Below are 26,929 nucleotides of genomic sequence, written 5' to 3'. Positions count from 1 at the left end.
TATCAATATTACAGCAATACATGGGAAGGACTGAAAATATAGGTGCAAAAATGTTGTGGACAAGTTCAAGGCTGGTGGATTTTTTTTTTTTTTTTTTTTGCGGTACACGGACCTCTCACTGCTGTGGCCTCTCCCGCCGCGGAGCACAGGCTCCGGACGCGCAGGCCCAGCGGCCACGGCTCACGGGCCCAGCCGCTCCGCGGCATGTGGGATCCTCCCAGACCGGGGCACGAACCCGCGTCCCCTGCATCGGCAGGCGGACTCCCAACCACTGCGCCATCAGGGAAGCCCAAGGCTGGTGGATTTTTATCATTTACATCTCTATGTAAAAGTAATATATTGGTAATAAAATTTTAATTTGTATTATAATTGCCCATTATAGAAAAATTTTGTGATTTTCCTTCATGCCTTTTGCTAACAGCATTGGCAGTGTAAATTATTGTATAGCCTTTTTCCACTTAGAACATCAGAATCATTTTTCCATGTCTTCATTTTTTTTTTTTTTTTTTCTTTTTGCGGTATGTGGGCCTCTCACTGTTGTGGCCTCTCCCGTTGCGGAGCACAGGCTCCGGATGCGCAGGCCCAGCGGCCATGGCTCACGGGCCCAGCCGCTCCGCGGCATATGGGATCCTCCCAGACCAGGGCACGAACCCGTATCCCCTGCATCGGCAGGCGGACTCTTAACCACTTGCGCCACCAGGGAGGCCCCCATGTCTTCATTTTTAAGAGGGTATATAATATTTATTTCAGGCTGTGCTTGTGCAGGAGGCCTGGAAGGAGTGGGTAAGAAAGTGGGCCCAATATCCACTGAGTCAAGAGAAAGGAGTGCCTTTTCTCTAATTAGTTGGCCCTGTCTTTTGGTGATTCCACTGCCCAAAGGGGATGAATTTAAAAAAATTCAAACAAATTTCCTCTTTGTGCTCCTGATTCCATTGAGTGGAATTTCGTCAACTAGTCCCTTCATGCTGGGCACTTAGTTTGCTTCCATATTTCATCTATCAGTACTATCTGTTGAAGCTTTTTAGGCCTAAATTTCTTTGACACTTCAGATTTTGTTACTTGGTTTTGAGTTTTTGGTGGGAATAAGTCAAAAGGCATGAACACCTTTATGTCTCTTTATAAATATCATCATTTATGTGGCTTTCTAAAATGATGTTGATGTTCTCTGCGACCTTCAAGTATGAGGAAGTGCCCGTTTTACAGAATCCTCCTCCACAGCTGAAATCATTAATTTCTTGAGGTTGCTTGTTTGGAGAGCAACTAGTCACTCCTACAAAAAGCTTCCAACAAAATATCAGAATTTTTTTTTTTTAAAGAAGGCATTGGGTCTTTTTTTAAATTTTATTTATTTATTTTTGGCTGCGTTGGGTCTTCGTTGCTGTGCGCGGGCTTCCTCTAGTTGTGGTGAGCAGGGGCTACTCTTCGTTGCGGTGCGCAGGTTTCTCATTGCGGTGGCTTTTCTTGTTGTGGAGCATGGGCTCTAGGCACGTGGGTTTCAGTAGTTGTGGCTCGTGGGCTCAGTAGTTGTGGCTCACAGGCTCTAGAGCACAGGCTCAGTAGTTGTGGCATACGGACGGCTTAGTTGCTCCACAGCATGTGGGATCTTCCCGGATCAGGGCTCAAACCCATGTCCCCTGCATTGGCAGGTGGATTCTAAACCACTGCGCCACCAGGGAAGCCCAATATCAAGACACTTTTATTCTCTCTGCCTTTCCTAGGGTATGTAAAGTTCTAAATGGTTTTTCAGTGTTCTGACAGAAGAAAGTACACCATCATAAATAAAACCTTGGTGACTATTTCAAGAAAGTTTGAGACTTGGAGCCCATTTATTCTACCTTGGCTAGCCAACATTTAAATAGAGCTTGGTTTACATTTAACTCTTTACTGTAATATAAATGACAGTCTTAGAACAATTTAAATACAATGACATCATGTAATTTAAAGTGCAGTGGCTTGAAAAAAGTCATCAAACAGCAGGTTGGAATTATCGGATATTTTTATTAAAGAACAACAGGGCATCTAGTTGCTGGGTAATTGAGGGAGAAATTGGACTAAATGACTATTAGCTCTGGCCAGCCGTTGAGGGCCTTCAATTAAATCACCATTTACCTACCCTCTTCAAGACAAAATAATTCTCTATTCAGCAAAGAACACTCCTTGCTTATTTGGCCAAACAATTAGCACCATAATATCTTTGGAAGCAAACAAAATACCAGAATTTATATGGCGTAGATTACACGTGTAAAGCTCGATTTTGCCAACTAAGGAAACAATAACCTAAACAAAGAGATGTGATGAAAACCAAATAGTAATGTTAGGACGGGTCAGAGAGCAACACTTGGCGAGTTGTGCCTAATTAGTCGACCAAGCAAAGCACTGTTGGGAATTGCAAAGTAGGAAGTCCTATTTTTGACTCTGCTGACCTGTGAATATTTCCTTGTTTTAAAAATGGTCATAATTCTTTGCTACTTAACAAAGAGGCCTGTTACGAAAACTAAGGAGTCTCTAAAATGTTTTAACGCCTCCAGAAGCCCTGCGTAAATACACCGGGTATTCGTACGGTTCGTGTTCCTGCTCTTTGATGAGATGCCAGTCTTTATCAGCATTCCTAATAAATTAGTGACACCTTCTGCCACCCTGGGTTCACTTTAAGTCCTCATAAAATTACTTAACAAAATGCTCCGTCTTAAGTGGGAGACTTTCTCTTCAGAAATGGTTATGAAGTAATGCAGAGTAGTTGCTTCCTTAAGAGGGAGGCGGCAAACAGGGACCTGTACTGGTGCAGGAGCTGGAGCCCGAGCAGCCCGTGGGCGCCGCCCGGACGGCTCGCCCCGGGGACCCGATTTGGGATCCGGGAGCCGGAGCCGCCCCGCTCGTCCCTGGGCCCCGCAGACCGGACTCTGGGCGGCCCCAACGGGGCTCGATTACTTTCGCCTGGGCGAGAAGCGGGCCCCGCCGCGCTAGCGGGAACCCTACGGTCGGGGAGGTGGGGCGACGACAACAAAAAGAAGTAAAGTAGGAGGAGATTCTCCCGGGGAGGGAACGGGCGAGCGGGGCGAGGCGGCGGGCTGCCGGCAGAGGCGGGGACCCCAGCGCCCGGTCCGCGAGCGGCCGGCGGACCCGGGCAAAGGCGGAGTCCGCGCCGGGCCACCCGCCTCCTTAGTGCGGTCTACCGGCGCCGGGACCCCCGCGGGCCCGCCCTCCGCCTCCCGCGCGGCCCCGCCCCTCGCGCCGAGCTCGCCCCTGCGGCCCCGCCCCTTCGCCCAGCACCGCCCGCGCGCAGCGTCTCGCGCCGGCTCGGCCCGCCCGCCGGGAAACATCCGCGAGAGCAGCGGCCGAGGCTGCTGCCACCGCGCCTTCTCCTCACGCGCCCCCGCCTCGCCCCCGCCCTCGGCGCCTCGTCCCGGGCCAGCGCCCGCGCTCCGGCCAGCGTTCTCTCGGGGCCTCCCCGGGCCCGGCGCCCACTCCCCCGGCTCCGAGCCCCACAACCGTCGTGCTTTCTCCCTCTCGGCGCGCGGCCCGCCGCCTGCTTCCGGGGCGGGCGGACTGGGCGCCTGGTGCCGGCGGCCGCGGCGACAGCGCCCCCGGGAAGCGGAGGAGGAAGGAGAGAAGAGGTGGAGGTGGCCGCAGGCTGAGTCGCGGCCGGGATGTCCGGGCAGCCGCCGCCGCAGCAGCAACAACAGCAGCAGCAGCTGCCGCCGCCACCGCCGGCGGCCGTGGCCCCGGTGTCCGGAGTCGTCCTGCCGGCGCCCCCGGCCGTCAGCGCCGGCTCCTCTCCGGCCGGCTCGCCCGGCGGCGCGGGCGGCGGTGGCGGCTTAGGGGCCGCGGCGGCCGCCCTGCTCCTCCACCCGCCGCCGCCGCCGCCGCCGCCCCCGGCCACCGCGGCCCCGCCGCCGCCGCCGCCTCCGCCCCCGCAGCCCGCCTCGGCGGCCGCCCCCGCCAGCGCGTCCCCCGCGCCCCCGGGCCTTTCCGCGGGCCCCGGCCCGGCCGGAGGCGCCCCGGCCCCGGCCGTGGCGGCGGGCAGCAGTGCTGCGGCCCCCTTCCCGCACGGGGACTCGGCCCTGAACGAGCAGGAGAAGGAGCTGCAGCGGCGGCTGAAGCGCCTCTACCCGGCCGTGGACGAGCAGGAGACGCCGCTGCCTCGGTCCTGGAGTCCGAAGGACAAGTTCAGCTACATCGGCCTGTCTCAGAACAACCTGCGGGTGCACTACAAAGGTACTGGGCGTGTGTCCTGCGGTGGGAGTGGGGCCGCAGACCCTCGGGCCGCCTCCGCCCTCCCGGGGCCGGGTGTCCTCGGAGGGGACTCGCCGCCGGCTCTGCTGCTCCCAGGGTGGGATTGGGGTCGCGGGCAGAGGTGCGAGGGAAAGCAGGCGATTCTGGGAAGGAGAAGGTGAATATAATGGTCCTGGGTAGAATGGAGCTGGTAATCCCAGGCCAGGAGCAGGACACCTCGGGGGAATCCAGGATGACAGGACATAACTCGCTTTCTGATTTCCCTTTGAGATAAATCGTAGAGCTGGGATGGAGGAATCTATGGGCTCGGAGTTGGGTTACATTGTTCTCCAGGTGGTGTTGGGTCAGGCGCTCTCCTCTTACGTGGGGGGAAGAGAGGCACGATTCTGTGGGATAATTTCTAATTAAGGGAGAGCAGGGATGTATAGGGGGAGGAGTAATCAGTGGAGGATTTTACCCCAAATTAAGCTAGAGATTGTCTAGGGGAGCACAAGGGCCGGGGCCCCAAGTTTGCCGTCAGTGAGTGTATCTTGCTAAAAGCAACTGGAGGGTACGAGAGGTGAAACCTCAGGAGTACGTGTTTTCTTAGGGGAGCAGAAACCTACCACGACTGATTGGATATGCCCTATATTTATGTGTTGGCATTATGAAAGTCTCGTTGAAAACAGGGATTTGTTAAAAACGTTATTTAGTATTTCAAAGAAAATTGGCTCCTATTTTCCACCTGCAGTTTAAAAAAAAAGCCTTAGGCTAGTGCTTGTCCCCCTCCTCCCTCACCTACCTCTCCTATGTTAAAACAAAGCTGTAAGCAGATCAGTTGTATATAAAATTATAAATTGCTATGGGAGTTTTTGAAATGTAGCCCACATTAATAACACGCATCAAGTTTACTTGTCTGGGGGAAAAAAATCAATCCAATGTGTCAGTCTATCTGGAAACAAATCCAGTTTCTTAGGCCCCAAACCTGCTGCTTTTACATTCAGAGCAGCCTCATTTTGATTGGCTTCAAAGGGAGGGTCTTTATCAGATCCTAGTGACATGGATATAGGGGGTGTAAACAACCATTGTGGTGAAATTCTTAAAGTTTACTGGACTGAAATTTGAGAAGAACCTGGATAAATAAGTTACTATTTAATCAGGAAGGAGAATGGCCACAGAAGTCTTCCAAATGATTTGGCTGCAAAGAATAACGCACAAAAATAGGCCTTGTGGAATATTCCTTCCTTTTATCCATAGATCCAGAGAAGTACTTTCAATTTTAAATGTTATGGTTCTTAATCTAAATGGCTGAAATTTTCAAAATATTGGACCTTTGGTTTTTCTTAAGTTTGGACAGTTTGTTAATACTCTGTGAAGGCTGTTGTTTAATTTTGTGTTTTAATTTGTGTGAACAGTGCTATGTATGAAGTGTTTACTTCTGATCTGGCTACCAGAATGCTTTTTGTTAGACTCCCCAAAACTTTACTTTACATTTGATGGTTGATGGTTGATAGTTAGCTTATAAAATCAGAGGGAGAAGATATAAGAGATTATTGAACAAAGAATTCTAGCTTTCCGAGTCCTGCCATCATTTGTGATTTTAGGCATGTTACCAGACAGGGTCTCAGTTTCTTCCTCTGAGTGATGAGGGAGTTGAGCTGGGTGTTGGTAAGGAGATTTCCAGCTCTGAATTTCCATATCTAAAATTTGTGATTATAGTCTATTTAGCACTGTAACATGCCTTGACTAGTTTTACTAACTACTTTTACATAAAATTGATGATTTGGGTCACGCAGAAGTGCAGCTTGTGTGAAATTGGTTGGAGTTTGGAATATTTATGACAACGCTGTCTCAGTTATTTTTCCTCTTGGCCTCTTTATTACTTTCTGTTGTGTAATACTAAGATTCACTTTCTGGAAACTTCACTCTTTTGTAAACATAAACCATTATTTCTGGAAGAACAGATTTCGCTGTTTGTCATTCTTTTTCTTTCCTCTCCCTTTCTTCTGTCTCCCCTTTGTCTCTCCCTTCCCCCTTGTCACAAACACGGGCCCTTTTCCCCCTTCCACTGCCTCTTCCTCGTCTTGTTATTTTAATACGTGCCTGTGTGTTTGTCCTGTTGTTTTTCTGTGTGCCTTCAGAGTGGACCACACCAGAAGTTACTGGGCATCTAAGCAAGGGGGAAGTGTCTTAGGTAGTGGTAAGCAAATTTGAAGTCACAAAATAACATTAAAAACTATTGTTCATAAAGTATTTTTGCATATTACAGAATTTCAAAAGATTGATGATAATTATTTTCCATATGATGAGGATTTTTCTTACCTTTGAAATATAAATTTCTTTTGCTCTGAACGTATTCTGTTTTGAAGATGTTATTCTTCTAAATTAGAGTTACTCTTTTGGAAACAGTGGGGTTCCTTAAATGATTTGAAGGGATTAATGTTAAACAGTGTCAGCCATACAGACCAAGTTGATTGGGTTGCAGAGGAATTGGGTGTGTTTACTACCTGTTAAAAATGTTTAGAAGACTTTTTGCTTAGCAGTCACACACCAACTGTTGAAATCCTCAAGCATGGCCCCTTTTATTTTTGAAATTCTTGTCAGCTTTGAATAAGTATAAATGTGACAAGTTTAGACCTAGTTATGATGATCAATTTATTCCAATTTAAAGCTTTTTTTTTTTTTTTTGCGGTACGCGGGCCTCTCACTGCTGTGGCCTCTCCCGTTGTGGAGCGCAGGCTCCGGATGCGCAGGCTCAGCGGCCATGGCTCACGGGCCCAGCCGCTCCGCGGCCTTTGGGATCTTTCCAGACTGGGGCACGAACCTGTGTCCCCTGCATCGGCAGGCAGACCCTCAACCACTGCGCCACCAGGGAACCCCCCCAATTTAAAGCATTTTAATGAATATGACAATGGGTTTAGATTAGTCTAAATGTTTCAGTTACAGGTTGCATTTTTATATTTGTGAAGTTACCACGATTTGTTTACTTTGCCAAGCGTTTTGATACATACACTCAGGAGCATGTTAGTGAATTTGCATAAGATGGTGGAATTCTCATTTAAGACGAGAAAAAGTGGGAGCACCTGGAAGTTAGAGCTTCCCAGTCACAGGTAAGCCAGGATTGGAAACTAATTTTCATTGATATTAAATTTAGTGTTCTTTCCACCACACCGTATTGCCTATTTCAGTTTGTATGAGACTTAATTATCTCAAGTAGTTAAAATCCAATGATCACATTTATAACTTTTTGAAGAATAGTTGACTTTGAAGAATAGTTGATGTTGAAAGTACTTCCTCTGGGGAAAGTGCTACCTGGAGCACACTAATGCCATGGAAAAGTCCAGACGCTTTGATTATACTGATTTAGGGCAGCTTAGAAGAAATGTAAGATAAGTGAAAGTTGGGAATGGTAGGAAGAAATGAATAGTGAACTGCACCTTCTAATTGAAGTATTATTAACAGTGACCAAATCGGTTGAACTTTTGGTACGCCCAGCTCCCCTCCCCCTCTGTATCACCAGTCACTAGGCCTTTAACGTGTCCTCAATTTAATTGCTTATCTAATTTCTTGCACTTCTTTATGTAGAACAAGTATCTCAACACATATTTGCTTGCTTACCGATGCAAATGTCTTTAGAGATTTATGGGAGGTGATATAAAAATGTGCTTCAAAATCAAGGAATTTAAAAACCAAGCTTTTCCCAGGGATCCCTTTGCCAAAATTGAGCTTTAAGAATGGTAGTTGATAACTGCAAGGATTAAGTGATTCTAATAATCATACTTAACAGAAGTAGACAATAGTAATGATTTTTTTTTTTGGTAATGATTTATTGAGCAATTGCTGTAGGGCAGATATTCTTCTAGACAATTTGTATATATACCTTACTCTCTATTTATTCATTTTGTTTATTCAACAAGCTTTTAGTGAGTGTTTACTTTGTGCCAGGTTCTGGATACTCAAAGGTGAATAAGACACTGTCTTTGAATTCGAAGAGCTCAAAAGACATCAAGCAGTGTGTGTAGTAGGGAAGTGTCATAGAGTACTGTGGAAGATGGGGGAGCATCTGCTGCAGGCTGCCCTTGGCAGGGGTGAAGTTGGTGGGTCAGGGAAAGCTTCTTGAAGGGGATGAGGCCAGCGGTCAGTCTTGAAAGATGAGTATGATATAGGGGAGGAGGGGCTGGGCATTACAAGGGAAAAAGCATAAACAAAAGCGTAGAGGAGAATTATTCTATATGTTTGGATCTACAAGCGATATGGGGTTGTTGGAATTTAAGTGTGTGACAAGGTACAGCTGGGAAAAGATTGTGCGAGGCCTTATAGAATATTTTATTGAGCTTGGATCTTATTCTGTAGGAGACAAAGAATCATCTAAGGATTTTAAGTAGGAAGTGACTGGCTCAGTTTCATCTTTGTCGGATTATACAACTAATTGGGAGGTGGACTCAGGGACACAAGCCTGGAAATAGCAGACTCACTTAGAAGGCTGTTGCAGACCACATAAGAAATAAGGACCTGAACTGGTCAGTGGTGGGGGCAGAGAAGAGCAGACATATCTGTGATCTGTGCTGAAGTAAATCTGACTGGATATGATGGAATGATGGAGAAATCAAGGCTGATGCTGGGTTTCCAGCCCTGTTAGGTTTTTGCAGTGAACCGTGAAGCAAATAATGATCTCAAGGAAGTATTACAGTACACTTAGAGGTAAGTAAAAGTGGGAATCTTAGCCATGTGATCTGACTTCATGTAAACCTGAAGAAGCCAAAGAAATAGCATTGGAGAAAGAACAGAAAGAGGTCTTCTGGAGTTAAGGTGGCTCTGTGTGATCACCACAGCTGGAGTTCCTGATTTTTCACTTTATTCTAATGTTCAGATGACTCAGCTACAGTGCTAGTTTCTGGTGGTTTTCTGTTCTTTTCCCTACTAACTGGTTTATCCTTTTTCCTATTTTAAACTCCCAAGAGACCCAGCAGATTGGCCCAGCTAGTTGCCATCTTTCTTAGTTGGGCAGAGCTTTTCATTCTGTGCTGTGGAGTGAATTGGTGGCCTTCTCGTAGATGCTGACCTGTGTTGAATCAACTGTCGGGGTGTGAGGGTTGTTATGAAATACAAAATGTCCTCTTGGTGGAAGGATAGTGTGGGCCCCACTCCTCTCAGTAGCGACAGTGTGGGGGTCAGTTTCTCCTAGGAGGGGCTGGCACGTACCATCATTGACCTGAACCTGGAGGAGAGACTGAGGTCATGACTGACCTGGGAGTCGCCTGTAGCTGGTAGTTGAAACTCAGAGTGTGAGAGAGAGTGAGTAAAGTGAGAAGAGCAGTGGGCCAAAGATGGAACCCTGAGCAAGACCAACATTAAAAGACTGCAGGGAGCCCAAGAAGGAGTAGTTAAGAGGCACCTGGACAGCGGGGAGGGTGGTGTCACAGAAGCTGAGCAGAGGAGTGTCAGAAATGAGGAAGTGAACTTTAGTGTCAAATGCAACATATAGGCTTAGTGACATAGGCACAGAAAAATTTCCACTGGATTTGGAAAGTAGATCGCTGTGACCTTAGGTAGAGCAGTGTGAATTGAGTGATGGGGGCAGAAATCAGAGTCACTAGAAGGGACCAAGCAGAAAGTATAGTGAATATAGGTTATTCTTGAGAAATATAGATGAGGAAAGAGATTAGTCAATACCTGGAGGAGAATGGAGGTTAGGGCATGTGGTTTTTTTTTTTTTTTTTTTTTTTTTAATGGTTGATTTTGGACTTATGTTGTATCTGGAGATTAGCTTATAGCATCAGCATGTAAGATGAAAATCCACATACTTAAAATTATCCCTGGAAAACCCTTTGGAAGGTACTGTGTTAGAAACTATTGTATCATTTCTAAGTAGGCCTAGTTTTAGTTTGGCTGCGTGGGTAAAACTGAAGTGACGTAAGTTAGATGACAGTATGATGTTAGTGCAAGGTATGGAGTCTCAATAAATGTCTACAGAATTTAACGTGTTTTAACAACTAAGATAAATAGTACCAATACTTGGTTTTATTACCTTAAAGTTAAAAAAAAAAGTTCATTATACTAACCACCAACCCCAGTGCATTATTGACAATGATTTATAACACAGAGACATAATTTTATGAAAAGGATATACATTTTTGGGACACTGTGCCCTTATAGATTGAAGGGAAGGAGAGTAAAGAGGGAAAAGATGAGAATACAAGCTTGGGAGGCTGACAGAGTAAGGGCATGGAGGGAGGAAGGTGGTTCAGAAGCTTAAGATGCTTGCCCTTGAAGAGGAGAGAAATACGTATTGTTCCTTTGATAACAGTGGAAGAGGTGGACTGGTGTAGACAGACGAGTTAGTAATGCGCGAAAGAGTAGAACAAAACCATGTATAATGGTGGAGTCCCATTTCAGTCCCGTTGTGTGATAAAGGAGGCGAGGTAGTTTGCTCACTGAATTCACGTAGAGGACCTAAAGCCTAAAGTGAATGATGAGGATGCGGACCATCTTCCTCTTTCTAAAGATTGCTGTGTGGTATTGATAACAGTGGGGGATCCCAGCCGACATCATTAGTTCACAGTGGTGACTGTTTGCAGGACGGTTGGACTTTATTCCGTAAAGGCCAGCTGCCCAGTGCAGGAGTAGGGAAGATGGATTATAATGTTGATTTAAGGCTTGTGGTTTTGCTGGCTGGGTATGATGGAAGGATAGGCATATGAGGGAAATCAAGATCTTTGGAAGCTTTTAAATAATTACCGTGTATACCATCCTGGAAGAGGAAGGAGAAGAACAAACAAACAAGAAAGGGTTCAGTGCATTGGAGTTCCTTGAATTTTTTTTTTTTTTTTGCGGTATGCGGGCCTCTCACTGTTGTGGCCTTTCCCGTTGCGGAGCCCAGGCTCTGGATGCGCAGGCTCAGCGGCCCTGGCTCACGGGTCCAGCCGCTCTGCGGCATGTGGGATCTTCCCGGACCGGGGCTCAAACCCGTGTCCTCTGTGTCGGCAGGCAGACCCTCAACCACTGCGCCACCAGGGAAGCCCTGGAGTTCCTTGAATTTTGAAGTGCAGAGTGAATTCTTTAGACGGGGGAGAGGATAGGAGGGTGTGTCCTAGGGGAAGATGTCCGTATTGCCACTGTGATGCCAAAATTGTGTTGCTGGAAAAACTTAATGTTTTTCACAGAATTGCTCACTAAAAGTAACAGGGCTTATGGGAAAAATAGGGCTGGGGCAGACCACTTAAAACTTATGGAACTTTGTAACCAGAGCGCTACAGAAATAACAGTCCGAACAAAATACAAGCCTGGTTAGATTTCCACTCCCGTGTGCCCAGCATCACAGGCTGCTGACCCTTCACAGCCTTCAACCCTGGGGGTTGGTCTGCCTTGTTAGAGATGTAAGTTCTTGACAGCTGTTTAATCAAAAATAAAAATCTGATTCAGGGTTTAGCTCTTTTCACCTTTTTTTTTTTTTTTTTAAAGCCAATTGGAAATGCTTAGCTTTAGCTATTAGAATGGCTAAAATCCAAAGAAAACCTGGCCATGACAACTGCTGGTGAGGGTGCAGAGAGCAACAGGAACTCTCGTACTCTGCTGGTGGGAGTGCAAAATGATACAGCCACTTTGGAAGATGGCTTGGCAGTCTCTACCAAAGCTAAACATAGTTTACCATATGATCCAGCAGTTGAGCTCCTAGGTATTTACCCAACTGGTTTGAAAATTTACGCCCATACAAAAACTTGCATGTAAATGTTCATAACGGCTTTTCTCATAATCACCAAAACCAAGAAACAGCCAAGATGTCTCTCAGTATGTGAATGGATAAACTGCAGTACATCCATACAGTAGAATATTATTCAGTGATAAAAAAGAAATGAGCTATCTATCCACACAGAGACACATATGGATCTTAAATGCATATTGCTGAGTGAAAGACTCCAGTCTGAAAAGATAACATACTGTATGATCTCAGTGATATGCCATTCTGGAAAAGCAAAACTATAGAGCTAGGAAAAAGATGAGTGGTTGTCAGGGGCTTGAGGGGACGGAGAGAGGGCGAGTGAGGCAAAGAACGGGATGTTTTAGGTCAATGAAAGTATTCTGTATGATGCTGTAATTCTGGCTACATGACACTGTGTGCTTATCAAACCTGCAGAATTTTAGGACATAAAGAGTGAATCTTAATAGGTACATATTTTTTAGAAAGTCACTTGGTGGGGGGGTGGATCCCAGTGTAGAATGTAGCATGTGACAAAACAGTGTAACTATATTACAAATGTATGAAACAATCTCAGAAGAGGAGGGAAAAGGCTCTGACCTAAATAAGTAACTGGAAATCAGTGGAGTCTGTAAAACGAAAGGTAAAAGAAACTATATAAGCACTGAATTCTTGTTGATAAGTTGCATCCCAGGGGGATATGAGTTAACAATTCTGATACTGCTGTCCATGTATACTGGAATTTAACAGTTAAATCAGTGGATGGTACACAGTGGGAGCTAGGTTTCTCACCACTGGAGTGGGTAGAATGATCCACGTGATGATGGATTAGAGTCAGAGACAGTAGTGTGAACTCCTGTTCAGTTTAATGTGTGCACAGATGATTAAACGAAAAGCACAGATGTGTGTATATACGGGGGTTTAGTATACACACATACATTCCTTCGCTCGTGTCAATGGGAGGGCCTAAAAGCAATGGCACCCCAGTAACTGTGAGCATACCTAGTGCCTGGATCTTGGATTCTAATGCCATTTGCCCATAAAAGGAGCCATGGCCCCTTGGAGAAATGGCCGGTTCTAGGACTAGGGCAGGAAACGCACAAGATGAGCTCCCAGCATCTTCTAGTGCCAGAAAGTAACAAAAACAAAAAACACATAACGGAGGTACGTCAGAGTGCCAGAGCAGCCAACTGAAAAAGCTCCCAGCGGCTAGACGGGGAACAGTCTGAGCAACAAAAGAAACGAACTCGTCTTGAATTATAACCCAAAGTGTAAAATAAATATGCATGAGATGCATGAGTCCATACTGATACAAACAAAGAGGAAGTATCTTAGTTTTTTTTGATCTGTACTGCACTTGAATTTTCCCCAGATCGGTGAATACAGTGGCAGGTAGAGCAGTTCCTGAAGCCACCAAACACTGGGCACAATAGGAATGCACTTCTGAAGGAATCCCAGCTTTTTTGACTTAGGGCCTCTGTATATTGCTAAAATTTTCTCTTTAATTCATTAATGTACTGGGAAAAGCTGTGTTATGAGCTGAATGACTTCTTTATTATGCTGATATCATTGCCATGTTTATCAAGTGCATGTGGCCTAATTTGTATTCAAGAAATGTGCTTTGTGGCAAAACAGACTTTACTGGAATTTAATATTTCTGAGGTGGAGTAGTTTCAGGTGATGTCAGCATCCAGAGTGTGGCTCCAGGAAGAATGATTGAAATTAGAATGGAAGTCAGTGGGAATAAAGAGGTCCGGGAATTAAAATGCAGAAACAATAAAATAATCAAAATTAAGTGTTAACGTGTGTTAATGTTGTGTGGAGGGCATATAAAAAAGGTTAGACCGAGTCAGAGAGGCTAGAGCAAGAATAATTGAGGAAGTGAAACTTGAACCAAGATAGAAGGGCTGAGGAGGACCCGGCCAGTCTGAGAAGGAAGGGTACACAGCTTTCCAGTTAGAGGGAGTAGCTTGGGCACAGCCTGGCCTGGCCAGTGTGGCTGGAGCAGAAAGGAGGAGGTGGAAAATGCAGAGGGAGGGCAAGATCAAACAAGGTTTTCTGGAAATTTATCCCTTTCTAGGCTGAATGGGAAGGAGTGTTAATTGTCTTGAGGGCTAGTGGTACAAGGAAGGCTGATGTATATTTTCAGAAAGGCACTTGGCTGCAGGTTGGAGAGTGGAGGGGTCTGGGGGAAGGCTTTATTCAAACCCTTTCTGTTTCATTTAAATGCAGTCAACAGATTGTTTGACTAGGAGGAGGTGACCTTGCTAGCCTTAGAGTCCTGAAGCAGTACATGTATTTTCTTCTTGAACCATCTAGAAAACACTTAACATTGAAGAGTGTGGTTTTAAAAATGTACACTTTGGTAATGTGAGGGTTGTACTTTGGTCACCACAGAATTGAAGGTAATAAACTTCCTGCTGATGAACATTATTAGAAATAGGCTCTTCACTCTGATATTAATATCTTATATCTCAACTTTTTCTTGAGTCTTTACATCTTAAGGTTAATTTTAAAATGGAACAAATCCTTTTAACATTTACAGAATTTTTCTATAGTGTCTTGTTAGAGCATGATGAATATACTAAAACCTTGAAGATTTATGACTCTGTAGTTCTTTACAGTTATTTTTGCATAATGGTAAGATGTAGGGGATTTTAAATCAGACATGGATTTAATTCACGATTCTACCAATTTTGGGCAAGTTGGATAATCTCTGTAAGAATTTCTCCATTTTTAGAAATGAGGTTAAATTATACCTATTTCACAGATGTCAAATGAGAAAAATCTATACAGAAGCACCTAATACTTTGAGAGATTGTTTACCCTCAAATATTAGTTTTCTTTCTCTTTTCCCACAAAAGTAGCTAGAATAGGAGGTGGGGATACATGTGAAGTGATCCCAGAATGTTCAGTGTAACTAAATCCTTCCTGTGGGTTCAGAGCTCGCACTGGATCAGGCTTCTTGAATTTAAATCCCAGCACAAATCCTGGTTTGGGATTCTCACCCAGCAGTACGACCTGAGTTTCTTTATCTGCCCTTGGCTTCCTCAACTGTGAAATGATAATAAATAGTACCTACTTCATAGGTTGTTTTGAAGGTGAAATGAGTTAATAAATACAGTGCTTTTATTTATTTATTTATTTATAATTTAAAAAATTGAAGTACAGTTAATTTACAATGTTGTGTTAGTGTCAGATGTACAGCATAGTGATTCAGTTATACATACATACATATACACTTTTTTCAGATTCTTTTCCATTGTAGGTTATTACAAGATATTGAATATAGTTCCCTGTGCTTTATAGTAGGTCCTTGTTATTTATCTGTTTTATGTATAGTAGTGTGTGTATGTTAATCCCAAACTCCTAATTTGTCCACCCTACCTCCCCCATCACCCTTTGGTAACCATAAGTTTGTTTTCTCTGTCAGTACAGTGCTTTTAGAATGGTGCCTTTCACATAGTATTAAATGTATGTCAACTGTTATCACTTACTATTATTAAGTATACTTTGAGATTCCCTTATCCCTAAAAGTTTTGGTCACTTCTCTTCAGAAAAACCAAAACCGGGCTTCCCTGGTGGCGCAGTGGTTGAGAGTCCGCCTGCCGATGCAGGGGACACGGGTTCGTGCCCCGGTCCGGGAGGATCCCACATGCCGTGGAGCGGCTGGGCCCGTGAGCCATGGCCGCTGAGCCTGCGCGTCCGGAGCCTGTGCTCCGCAACGGGAGAGGTCACAGCAGTGAGAGGCCCGCGTACAGCAAAAAAAAAAAAAAAAGAAAAGAAAAACCAAAACCAAAAATAAGAGCTATTTGATTTAGGATTCCTGGGTTAATTGGGGTTTTCTTTAGATTTATTTTTAACTGTCTAAATTTTAAAAATGCTTTTAGTTTACATGACCTTTTCCCAGGCAGCTCAATTATTTGAACATGTTACCGAAAAATATATTTTGCTGAAATCATGATTTATTAAATGTCTGTTTTTAAAAAGTGATTAGTGTATCATTCTGCAGATTTATGCTGTTACTTTCTTCTGCTTAGCTCCATGTAAATACTACCTACATATATTAAAGCAGTTTTATCAGCGTCTGTACATTGCTGCTTCCATTTTTATCTTCCTAGCCAAGTTTATCACCTCTCAGTGGTCATCCTGCTGAGAACTTCTGCCCATAATACATATACTTAAGACATTTGTGAATGGTAATAGAGTGGCTGAGTTCATTTAGTTCCTTTTAGGCCACGTGAACATGTGCTAATTTGCATTGCAAGTGTAAACTTAACTGTTTAATGGTAGGATACGCATTGATAATTTGACAGAGTGTATGGTAAGGGAAGATGTGATCTCATTGGTGTGTGATGGTTCTTGTATAGACAAGATATAATTTTTGACCTATAAGAGGTGTTTAGTTTTAAAACAGTCATGGTAAATTTGAGAAGGGGAGTTATGCTACCCATGAAGGTAATGGTATAGTCTGACTGAAAGATTAATGACATAAGTTTGTATTGGGTGAAGCATATCTAACTGGAACACCTGAGTAATGATTGGAGCATTGTTTCTCATACGGCCCTTTTCGGGATTGTGGAGTCTGTCTCACTCACTCTCTCTGAATACTTTCTGACATGCTACTTCAGCTTTATTCTTCTGGTGGTTTTATGGGCATATTTTCTCTTGCTCACGTGGTTTTGTTCACATGCTAGCTTTCAGGGTAATTTTTGTCTTGGGTGATGGACAGGGGAGGTGATCTTAGTGAATAAAACTCTGGGTTAGATTGAGGAATAGCTAATTTAAAAAGTTTAAAAGCCTTTATCTAACAGATTCCCTAAAGAGGTCAGCATTAGTATGGTTATTATATTGCTTTCTTAAAAAAGAAAGAAAAGACAACGAGAGGTTACATATGTTTCTCAGAAGGCTGTAATTGACCAAAGAAATTTTATGGATCAGCCTTTGGATAGAATTAATGATCAAAGGTTAATGATTTTTTTTTTACATATTAAAATTTTTAATTTTTCTGAACACCAACGATGCAATTTTGCTAAAGTTACAATTTTGGAAAATTGACTGGCCTCAAGACCACTCCCAGGCTTTCTGTCAAGTGTATCTGGGTCTCTACCATCTCAGGGCTGTGTGCATTTCTCCCAGATTTGGGGTGGGGTAAAGGTGGGTAGAGAAGACTTTCTAAAGGACTCCTGGAGTATAGAGCCCAGGAGAGTCCTGGGTGAGTCCCTTGGCTCCTTGAATGCTGAGTATAGTAACCTCTCTCTGCCCTTGTCTCCCAAGCTCTCTTTTGCCTTCCTCAGGTTTGATATCTGGGAGGTTTGATTTTCCAGAGGAAATTGAATATATTTTTTAAAATAATTCTTTATTTTTTTTATTTAAAAAATTTTTGGCTGTGTTGGGTCTTCGTTTCCGTGCAAGGGCTTTCTCCAGTTGCGGCAAGCGGGGGCCACTCTTCATCGCGGTGTGCGGGCCTCTCACTATCACGGCCTCTCTTGTTGCAGAGCATAGGCTCCAGACGCGCAGGCTCAGTAGTTGTGGCTCACGGGCCTAGTGCTCCACGGCATGTGGGATCTTCCCAGACCAGGGCTCGAACCTGTGTCCCCTGCATTGGCAGGCAGACTCTCAACCACTGTGCCACCAGGGAAGCCCTTAAATATTTTTATATTGAATTATATTACAATAAATATTGCCAAATGCTTTCCTTTTGTGTTGTTCCCCATCTACTGTTAAGTTCAGGCAGTTGAAATGTGGATGATGAAATGAGTGAAACCATCAAAATCTATCCAAAGTTTGGATCTAACCAACAAAATTGTAAATTCTTAAAGTAAGAAAGCTGTTTTGCCAATTCAATCTAATTATAAAAATTTCACTTAAAAAAATAGTGTATGAGGGCTTCCCTGGTGGTGTGGTGGTAAAGAATCCATCTGCCAATGGAGTGGACACGGGTTCAAGCCCTGGTCTGGGAAGATCCCACATGGCGCAGAGCAACTAAGCCTGTGTGCTACAACTACTGAACCTGCGTGCCGCAACTATTGAAGCCCTGCTCACCGCAGCTAGAGAAAGCCTGCGCACAGCAATGAAGACCCAATGCAGCCAAAAACAAAATAACTAAATTTAAAAAAATAGTGTATGATACAGATACTTCTGGTTTAAAAAGTTAGGCCATTTGGCAAAAAAGTGTTGTTTAGGAATTTGATAAATTATATGCAAATTTAGATCTAATAAAATTAATCATATTCTCATCTTGTTCTTCAAGTGTATCCTTTTGTCTCTTAAAAATACTGACTACCTTAAAATACTTTATTTAATTTGCATAAAGGACTGCTAGGTTCAATGTGCTTAGATTCTGAAATTTTATCAAAACTAGTAATAGTGTGAAGAGTTCCATGTTTAACTTGGGCTATTTTGCATATTGGATTAATTGTGATGATAAATGTGTTATTAAGTCTTTGATTATTTGTACTGATGAAAGCAGAAATGTATATCTCATTCAAAAACCATATTGATTCCTGAATTATTTGTTGAGATTTTCATTTGATTGTCTCTCTTGATTTTTTTTATTCCTTCCTGTTCCTTATGCAGGTCATGGCAAAACCCCAAAAGATGCAGCTTCAGTTCGTGCCACTCATCCAATACCAGCAGCCTGTGGGATTTATTATTTTGAAGTAAAAATCGTCAGTAAGGGAAGAGATGGGTAAGTGTACATTTTGATGGGAAAAATCATTTGCTTATGGGTAATTATTTTTGCTTTGATTCATAACCATTTATCATGTAATTGGAAAATTGGAATTTTTTGGAAATTTTGGTAATTGGAAAAGTGGAATATGAATATTCTAGTATAGCATGTTGTACCTGGCTCTGCTTAAATACTAGTTGAAGTTAACACTTGAGTTGGTGAAATTACCAGGTTTTTCTGGTAGGTTTGTCGTTAAAGTGGAGAATTGGAATAAAACAATAGAGAGATAATGACTCATTTTCCATGCCTTTCTTACACTGCCATTTTCTGAATTCTGCTGAGAAATTAAATCTTCTCAAAGGTAGTTAACCAAAACCAAAAGGTGATTCATAGATATTTTACAGGGATGGGGCCTCAGAATTTTAGGTTTAGATCAGGGAAATGTATGTTTGTATGCTCTCAGTTGGAGGCGATTCCCAAGTATTAGGACGTAGTTTAGAAGCCTCCAAATGAGAACTTCATGTAGATTGTAGAACCAACTTTTATATCATTGCTTTTCAACTTGAGATCACTGGTTGTGTGCGTGTGTGTGTGTGTGTGTATGTGTACACACATCAGAGTCACTTAGGGGACTATTAAAAATATAGTAGTTTGGGTCTTACCCCAAAAGTTCCTTAATCAGTATTTTCAGATGTAGAGTTTGGAAGATAGGCATTTTGAGAAAGCTCCACAGGGAATTTCGGTGCATCCCTCTGAGAGCTAATTACGTAGAATCATTGGATCTACCCTGTGGTATTTCCTGATAACTTCATTGTGGTATCGGAGATCCTTTAAAGCATCTATAGAGTCATTTGTTCAGCTACCAAGGTAAATTTATGGGGCTGTGTAAGTTTACCTGTACTTGAAGTGAGTCATTTAACCCCTCTTGGTGCTTCTTCTGTGTTTAATTGACAAAATAAGTGTGTTCAGTAGATCATTCCTCTTTATTTGCTGAATATTCTCAATGTCAACGATGTGGAAAGTACAAAGTGAAACCTTGGGTTCAACGATAACTTTTTAACTACCTTAGTTTACCCAGGGTGATCAAGCCAAAGGTAAAATCAGAGAAGCCAACGATAAAGTGGTTGAGAGACCCCAAATTGAAATAGGCATGTGATTGTAACCATTTCTAACTCTACTGCTGCATACTCAGTAAGCCAATTCTTTTATACTTCAAGTTATATCATCAACTCCATAATGCTGGTGTTGCTCAGGATAATTCCCAGGATTCTCTTTACCTTTCACTCTACGTATTGTATCTTTGCATGAGCCTGACCTTATATTTTCATGGCTGCACATTCCCTGACGAGTCTCAAATCTAAAGCTACATCTCAGGTCATTCCCTTGAGCTCTAGACCAATGCATCTGCCCAGATGTTTGTATTTGAATGTCCCACAAGCATTTAAATTTAGCTTGTTTAAAATCTTTTTCTCAGCCCTTGCTTGGTTAATGGTTTCACTATTGCTAGAAACTTGAGAATTTCTTGCCTTAAACTTTCTCTGTCCATTTCTACAGTTTCTGCCTGAGTCACGTCTTGGTAATTTGTCCCCTAAATTACTGAGGTCTCCCAGTTGCTCCCTGTTTTGTTCTCACTCCAGTCTATAACTATTGCTCATCTTCTTCCTAGTACAGAACTCAATTGTGTCTGTCCCTTTCTTGAGATTATTTGGTACACCTGTTGCTTAGAGATTGAAATCTAAAGCTTCTTAGCAGGGTCCTTCATGATGTGACCTTTGTAATTTTTCAGTCTCATCTTTTTGTCGCCAGAATCCCTCATTATTTTTTTTAAATTAGGTATATTTTACATGTAGTAAAACGTACCATTTTTAGTGTGCAGGCCTGTGAGTTTTGACAGGTGTGTACAGTCTTGTACCCATCACCACAGTCAATATATAGAACAGTCCCATCACCCTGCAGAACTCCTCCATACCCCTTTTTAGGCAACCTTTCCCCATCTCCAGCCCCTGGTAACCACTGATTGGTTTTCTTCCATTATAGTTTTGCTGTTTCTAGGATGGTATATAAATGGAATCATAGAGTATGATGAGTAGAGTAGCCTTTTAAGTCTGGCATCTTTCACTGAGTGTAATGCATTTGAGGTTCATCTCTATTTTTGTATGTATTGATAGTTCATTCCTTGTTATTGCTGATTATGTGGATGAACCAACCACAGTTTGCTTACTCACTCTTCAGTCGAAGGACCTCAGATTATTTCCAGTTTTTGGCAATTAGGAATATAGCACTCTGAACATTTATGTATAGGTTTTTTTTCGTAAACATAAGTTTTCATTTAACTTGGGTAAATACAAAGGAGTGGGATTGCTGGGTCCTTTGTTCAGTGTATTTTTAACTGTATGAGAACCTGCCAAATTGCTTTGCAGCGTGGCTGTACTAGAGTACGATCCCACGAGCAGCGTGTGAGGGTTCCTGTGGCTCTGCCTCCTCAGTAGCACTTGCTGTTGTCAGGGGGTTTGTTTTGTTTTAAATTTGTAGCCATTCTAATAGGTATCTAGTGGTTTCTTGTTGTGGTTTTAATTTACTTTTCCCTAATGACTAATGATGTTGAAGACGTCATTAATGTCTTCATTAATTCTTATCTGTCCTGTTTTTTTGTTTGTTTGTCTGTTTTTGCGGTACGCGGGCCTCTCACTGTTGTGTCCTCTCCCGTTGCGGAGCACAGGCCCCAGACGCGCAGGCTCAGCGGCCATGGCTTACGGGCCCAGCCGCTCCGCGGCATGTGGGATCTTCCCGGACCAGGGCACGAACCTGTGTCCCCTGCATCGGCAGGTGGACTCTCAACCACTGCGCCACTGGGTTGTGGCGAAGTACAGTGTTTACTGCAGGCACCAAGCAAGGAGGATGGGCAGCCCATGCTAAAAAGACCCGGACTCCCCAGTGGCTTTCTGGGAAGGGTTTTTAAAGGCAGCATTAAGGGTGAGGGTTGTAGGGTGTGTGATCAGCTCGTGGACTTTCTTCTGGTTGGTTGGTGGTAAGGTAACAGGGTGTTGTTTGGGGAATTTTAATCATCAGCCTCCTGGTTCCATCCTATCCAGGGTGTACATGCTTGTGATCAGCACGAAGTCACCATCCACCTCTTGGGAGGGAGTCTTAGTTTCTGCAGAACTACTCAAAGATATTTGTCAGATTGTTATGTATATGCCTTGAGGAGGAACTAGGACTCTGTTTTGTGGCTGCACTGTTGTTTAAAGCTATCAGTACTTTTCTTGCTTGACTGCTTTTCCTTTGTTTCTGCATTCCCTCACTTCCCTAATTAGTAACTGCTTGAGTCTGCTCTTTGGAAATTAGGAAAGGCCTAGGAGACTAAAGCCTCTTTCCTACAAACAAGAAACACGGAGGGGCTTTTGTACCCGGGAAGGTCTCGCAGGGGCCTGCTGGGTTTCAGTGTCCCTTTTTCTTTGATACTCCTCAGTCCTGAGGGGAACAAGGGTGGGACAAGAAAGGGAATAAAGTTTTGGATAGAGAGGTTAACCATAAACCTGGCAGGGGGACTTGGTTTCGAAAGTACCCCCAAAGACCTTTTTCTAATCAGAGTTGGCATCTGTGGAAAGTAGATGGCAGGTATGTAGTGCCGTAAGGTACTCTCTGTAGTTAGTTCTCTGATGGTACTTGCTGGCTCATGTTTCTAGTTGTGTGCAGGTTCTTTCCTTCCTCCTTATATTCACCTTCTCTTGTCTCTTTCCCCATTTGCCAAGCTTAACTAATTACTCTTCAAGTCGTAGTTTACAGTTACTTTTTTTTGGTGGCACTTTCTCCTCCCCAAAATAAGATTGTGCCTTTATTATGCTTCCTTTGCTTTTTGGGCAGACTGTAATTATAATATTTATACAGCTAATTGTCTGCTTATTGGTGATGTAAAACGGTACAGATTCAAGGGTGAGGGACTATTTTATATTTCTGTAATTCCAGTGCTTACTTTTTAGCTAGCACTCATATCAATGAACAAATGGATGGATGAGAAACAGTACCCACCTCCTGTATATTCTTGGAGAAAACTGTTGTGTTTCTTTGATCTGATTTTGTTTATTTCTGGTAATCTTTTTGAACACAGTTTTAGGTCCAACCCAATGCTTTTGGAAGGAAAGAACAAACCGTTCATTTATGGAAGAAAAGCAAGTCATGTAGCTTATTTTGGCCAAGTATTGTCTTTCTGGAGATATATTGAACTGTATCAAGAGATATAAAAATTCCTTCCTAAAATCCTAATGTCGTTGTAAAGACTTGACCAGAAAGAGCAGCTGTTAGTTACCTTTCATTTGCAGTGATACATGCTCATCTGAGAGTTTATTTATTTATTTATTTTTTAATTTTATTTTACAAATTTAATCAGTTATACATATACATATGTTCCCATATCCCCTCCCTTTTGCGTCTCCCTCCCACCCTCCCTATCCCACCCCTCCAGGCGGTCACAAAGAACCGAGCTGATCTCCCTGTGCTATGCGGCTGCTTCCCACTAGCTATCTACCTTACGTTTGGTAGTGTATATATGTCCATGCCGCTCTTTCACTTTGTCACAGCTTACCCTTCCCGCTCCCCATATCCTCAAGTCCATGCTCTAGTAGGTCTGTGTCTTTATTCCTGTCTTACCCCTATGTTCTTCATGACATTTTTTTCTTAAATTCCATATATATGTGTCAGCATACAGTATTTGTCTTTCTCTTTCTGACTTACTTCACTCTGTATGACAGACTCTAGGTCCATCCACCTCATTACAAATAGCTCAATTTCATTTCTTTTTATGGCTGAGTAATATTCCATTGTATATATGTGCCACATCTTCTTTATCCATTCATCCGATGATGGACACTTAGGTTGTTTCCATCTCCGGGCTATTGTAAATAGGGCTGCTATGAACATTTTGGTACATGTCTCTTTTTGAATTATGGTTTTCTCAGGGTATATGCCTAGTAGTGGGATTGCTGGGTCATATGGTAGTTCTATTTGTAGTTTTTTAAGGAACCTCCATACCGTTCTCCATAGTGGCTGTACCAATTCACATTCCCACCAGCAGTGCAAGAGTGTTCCCTTTTTTCCACACCCTCTCCAGCATTTATTGTTTCTAGATTTTTTGATGATGGCCATTCTGACTGGTGTGAGATGATATCTCATTGTAGTTTTGATTTGCATTTCTCTAATGAGTAAAGATGTTGAGCATCCTTTCATGTGTTTGTTGGCTGTCTGTATATTTTCTGTGGAGAAATGTCTATTTAGGTCTTCTGCCCATTTTTGGATTGGGTTGTTTGTTTTTTTGCTATTGAGCTGCATGAGCTGCTTATAAATTTTGGAGATTAATCCTTTGTCAGTTGCTTCATTTGCAAATATTTTCTCCCATTCTGAGGGTTGTCTTTTCGTCTTGTTTATGGTTTCCTTTGCTGTGCAAAAGCTTTGAAGTTTCATTAGGTCCCATGTGTTTATTTTTGTCTTTATTTCCATTTCTCTAGGAGGTGGGTCAAAAAGGATCTTGCTGTGATTTATGTCATAGAGTGTTCTGCCTATGTTTTCCTCTAGGAGTTTGATAGTGTCTGGCCTTACATTTAGGTCTTTAATCCATTTTGAGCTAATTTTTGTGTATGGTGTTAGGTGAGAGTTTATTATACTTAATTTAAAATTGAATTTTCTTTTAAACAGTGTGTTTATCCAAGATTAGGACAGGTAAATAAATATTTGGATCCAAGATGTCAGTTTTCTTACGAGAAATTGTCATTGTAGCAAGTTTTCTCATGAAGTGGCAAGGGTTGGGTATGAATTGCTTCTCAGTTTATTTGTAAAATGCATGATTTCTAGGTCTGCCTTGGAAAACTAGGAATGTGACTGTGATGATTGGTACTTGTTTTCTTCATTGCCTAAGAAGTGAGGCTTGAAGGAAGTTCCTTTTATTGAACAAAACAAATAATACGTTCTGTTTTCTGCCTTGGATTTTCATTTAAACTAAACATAATTTTTGTGTATGTTCAGCAAAATAAGCTTACTTTATTAGGACAGAATAGCCTGTCTCAATTTTTTGATTAATTTAAAAATGAATTCCTAACACATTTTGCACCGCCAAAATTAAATCACCTTATCTGCATGAAATCATTTTCTTTAGGAGACATATTTAAAGGGTATATATTTACTTTATGTTCTTGTTAATTCTTGTTGACTGTCAAGATGAATTTCTAAAAGTAGTCTGTGTCTTTTGAATGTACTTTCAGTTCAGGAATTTTATTCAGGTTTTAAATTATGTATGCTGATAGAGGCAATGGAGATACAGTTAATTATAAATGTGAGAGATAATAAAAATTTTATTTGGAAATTTTTAGAATTATAATTTATTATGAGTGTGATACTTTTAGCTCTTCAAACAAAATATGGATGCCATTCTGCCAGTGTGATTCAGAAGAAGTCAGCAAGTAATCCAGTCTCTGTTCTCTTCCTAAATACTGCTGATAATAAAAGCATAGAACATTCCTTCTATGCTTCCTGACTTTCTGGATTATTTCTTGGGGGAGTGGAAGAGAAATAAAGGCCTTTCTTCCCATCTAGCTTTAAAAGGCTTTAAAAGGTCTTTCCTTCTGGTTTCTATTGGTGATAAGCAGTAAGTGGAAACACAGATGGAAAATGTGAACAAAGATATCAAATAAACTATATATTTATTAACTTAATGACTATATATTGAACAGGTATGGTGTATCTGGCATTGTCAGCAGCTGAGCGAGTATAAGAAATTATTTTATTTATCTCTGTCTTATCCATAGTTTCTAGTAGAGGACCTGACACTTAGCAGAAACTCAGTAAATGCATTGAGTGAACTGAACGTGCGTTCTTGTTCTCAGAGAATATTGAATTCAGTATTTGGAGGGTACAGGGGGGCAGAGCAGGGAGCAGACATATGCAAATAGCTCTAGATGAAGACATAATATACTGAGTACTTAGAATGAGAGAGTGTACGGGAGAACTGAGGAGATGATGATTAACTCTAGCTCAAGGAAATAGATTTATAAAGGAAGTAGTGTTTGATAGGCCTTAGAAAAGGAGGAAAAAGTTGAGACACTTCGTTGGGGAAAAATACTTCAGACTCTGACAAATGGCTGGACTTGTCTCATGGGAGGAATGGAACTGTATGGTGTCTTTGGCTGAGGTAGATGACAATATTGCTAGAGACTTGAGGGCTTATAGTGAAGAGTTTACAGAAGTAAGAGTGGAATTGGAATCATATTAAGAGAGCCTTGCTGATAGTTCTAAGGGTAAATGCTCTATAGGTAGTAGGGAGCCTTCAGTCTTTTTGAGTAGGGCAGTGATATGGTATCTGTTGTAGGAAAGCAGTACGGGGTGGGGAGGGAATGCAGTGTGTGATGGCAGTGTGAAAGATGGCTAGAGATAGGAGTTAGGCTACGAGGCTACTGCCTAGGGATGAATTGTGATAGAGCTTAAAAAAATAGAGGAGGAGGAGGTAGTTTAACTTGTTGGGTGGTACCTATTATGTAGCAGATACCATGCAAGGAACCTAGGGTTTACAAGGAGGGATTGGCCAGGACAGGGTCTCTGCCCTCCAGAAGTTTGTAGGTAAGAATAGAAATGAACATGTCAATAAATAATTAAATATAATGTAAAAAATGTATAGTAATAGCTATATGAACAAAGCAGAGAAGCAGTATGGTGGAGGAAGTGACCAACTCTGTTGGAAGATGGGGTGGCAATCAAGGAAGCCTCTAGAAAGCTTGCATACAGTTATGGAAGAGGAAGAAAGTTAAACATAAGTCTCTCTCACTTCCCTGTCCTTCAGCTACCTATTTACCCTCCTTAGACTGATTTCCTAGGAATTCCTCCAGAGATACTCTATGAGCAGAGTTTTCAAAGATGAATAGTTGTTTTAGAAGCTGATTTAGTTACTTTTGCTAAGAAATACAGTGAAGTACTTTGAGACAAGAAAGATGGAGATTTGAATATTGGCTTTGCCACTTACTAGTTCTGTGGCCTTGTACTTTTCGACAAACTCTGTTTCCTTTTCTGTAAAATGGAAACAGTAGTGCCAGCCTCATAGGATGAGATTAAATAGTTCACTTAAAGCACCCGTTAGAGTGCCTGGTGCACAGCCTTGATGCTTCTGTTGCTGATGGAGAAAGAGCAACACAAAGGTTTGTGGCATGAATGTGTCTGGAGGTGATCATGAAGGGACTTCTAATGGATAATCTTTACCTTCTAGGTGCTAGCTTTAAAAGGGAATGATGATGATTGGATTTGCATTTTGGGGAGGTTACGCTGATACAGAAAAGAGAGGTCTGAGAGACGTAAGAGGACCAGTTGGGTCA

The 26,929-nt window shown here is 42.5% G+C and overlaps 1 protein-coding gene across 1 annotated transcript in view; it reads left to right on the top strand.

The window, feature by feature from the left end:
* Nucleotides 1–3,404: 3,404 nt before the first annotated feature.
* RANBP9 (RAN binding protein 9) overlaps nt 3,405–26,929 on the top strand; it is a 90,912-nt gene continuing 67,387 nt past the window's right edge. The window contains exons 1-2 of the mRNA XM_060111275.1: nt 3,405–4,215; nt 18,488–18,599. Of these exons, the coding sequence (XP_059967258.1) occupies nt 3,648–4,215; nt 18,488–18,599 (680 nt within the window). The 5' untranslated portion in view covers nt 3,405–3,647. The remainder of the gene's footprint in view (nt 4,216–18,487; nt 18,600–26,929) is intronic.

Source organism: Mesoplodon densirostris, chromosome 10 (genome assembly GCF_025265405.1).
Source record: "Mesoplodon densirostris isolate mMesDen1 chromosome 10, mMesDen1 primary haplotype, whole genome shotgun sequence".
NCBI lineage: Eukaryota > Metazoa > Chordata > Mammalia > Artiodactyla > Ziphiidae > Mesoplodon > Mesoplodon densirostris.
Note: the sequence above shows the minus strand (reverse complement) of the source record. Positions and strands in the feature narration are given on the sequence as shown.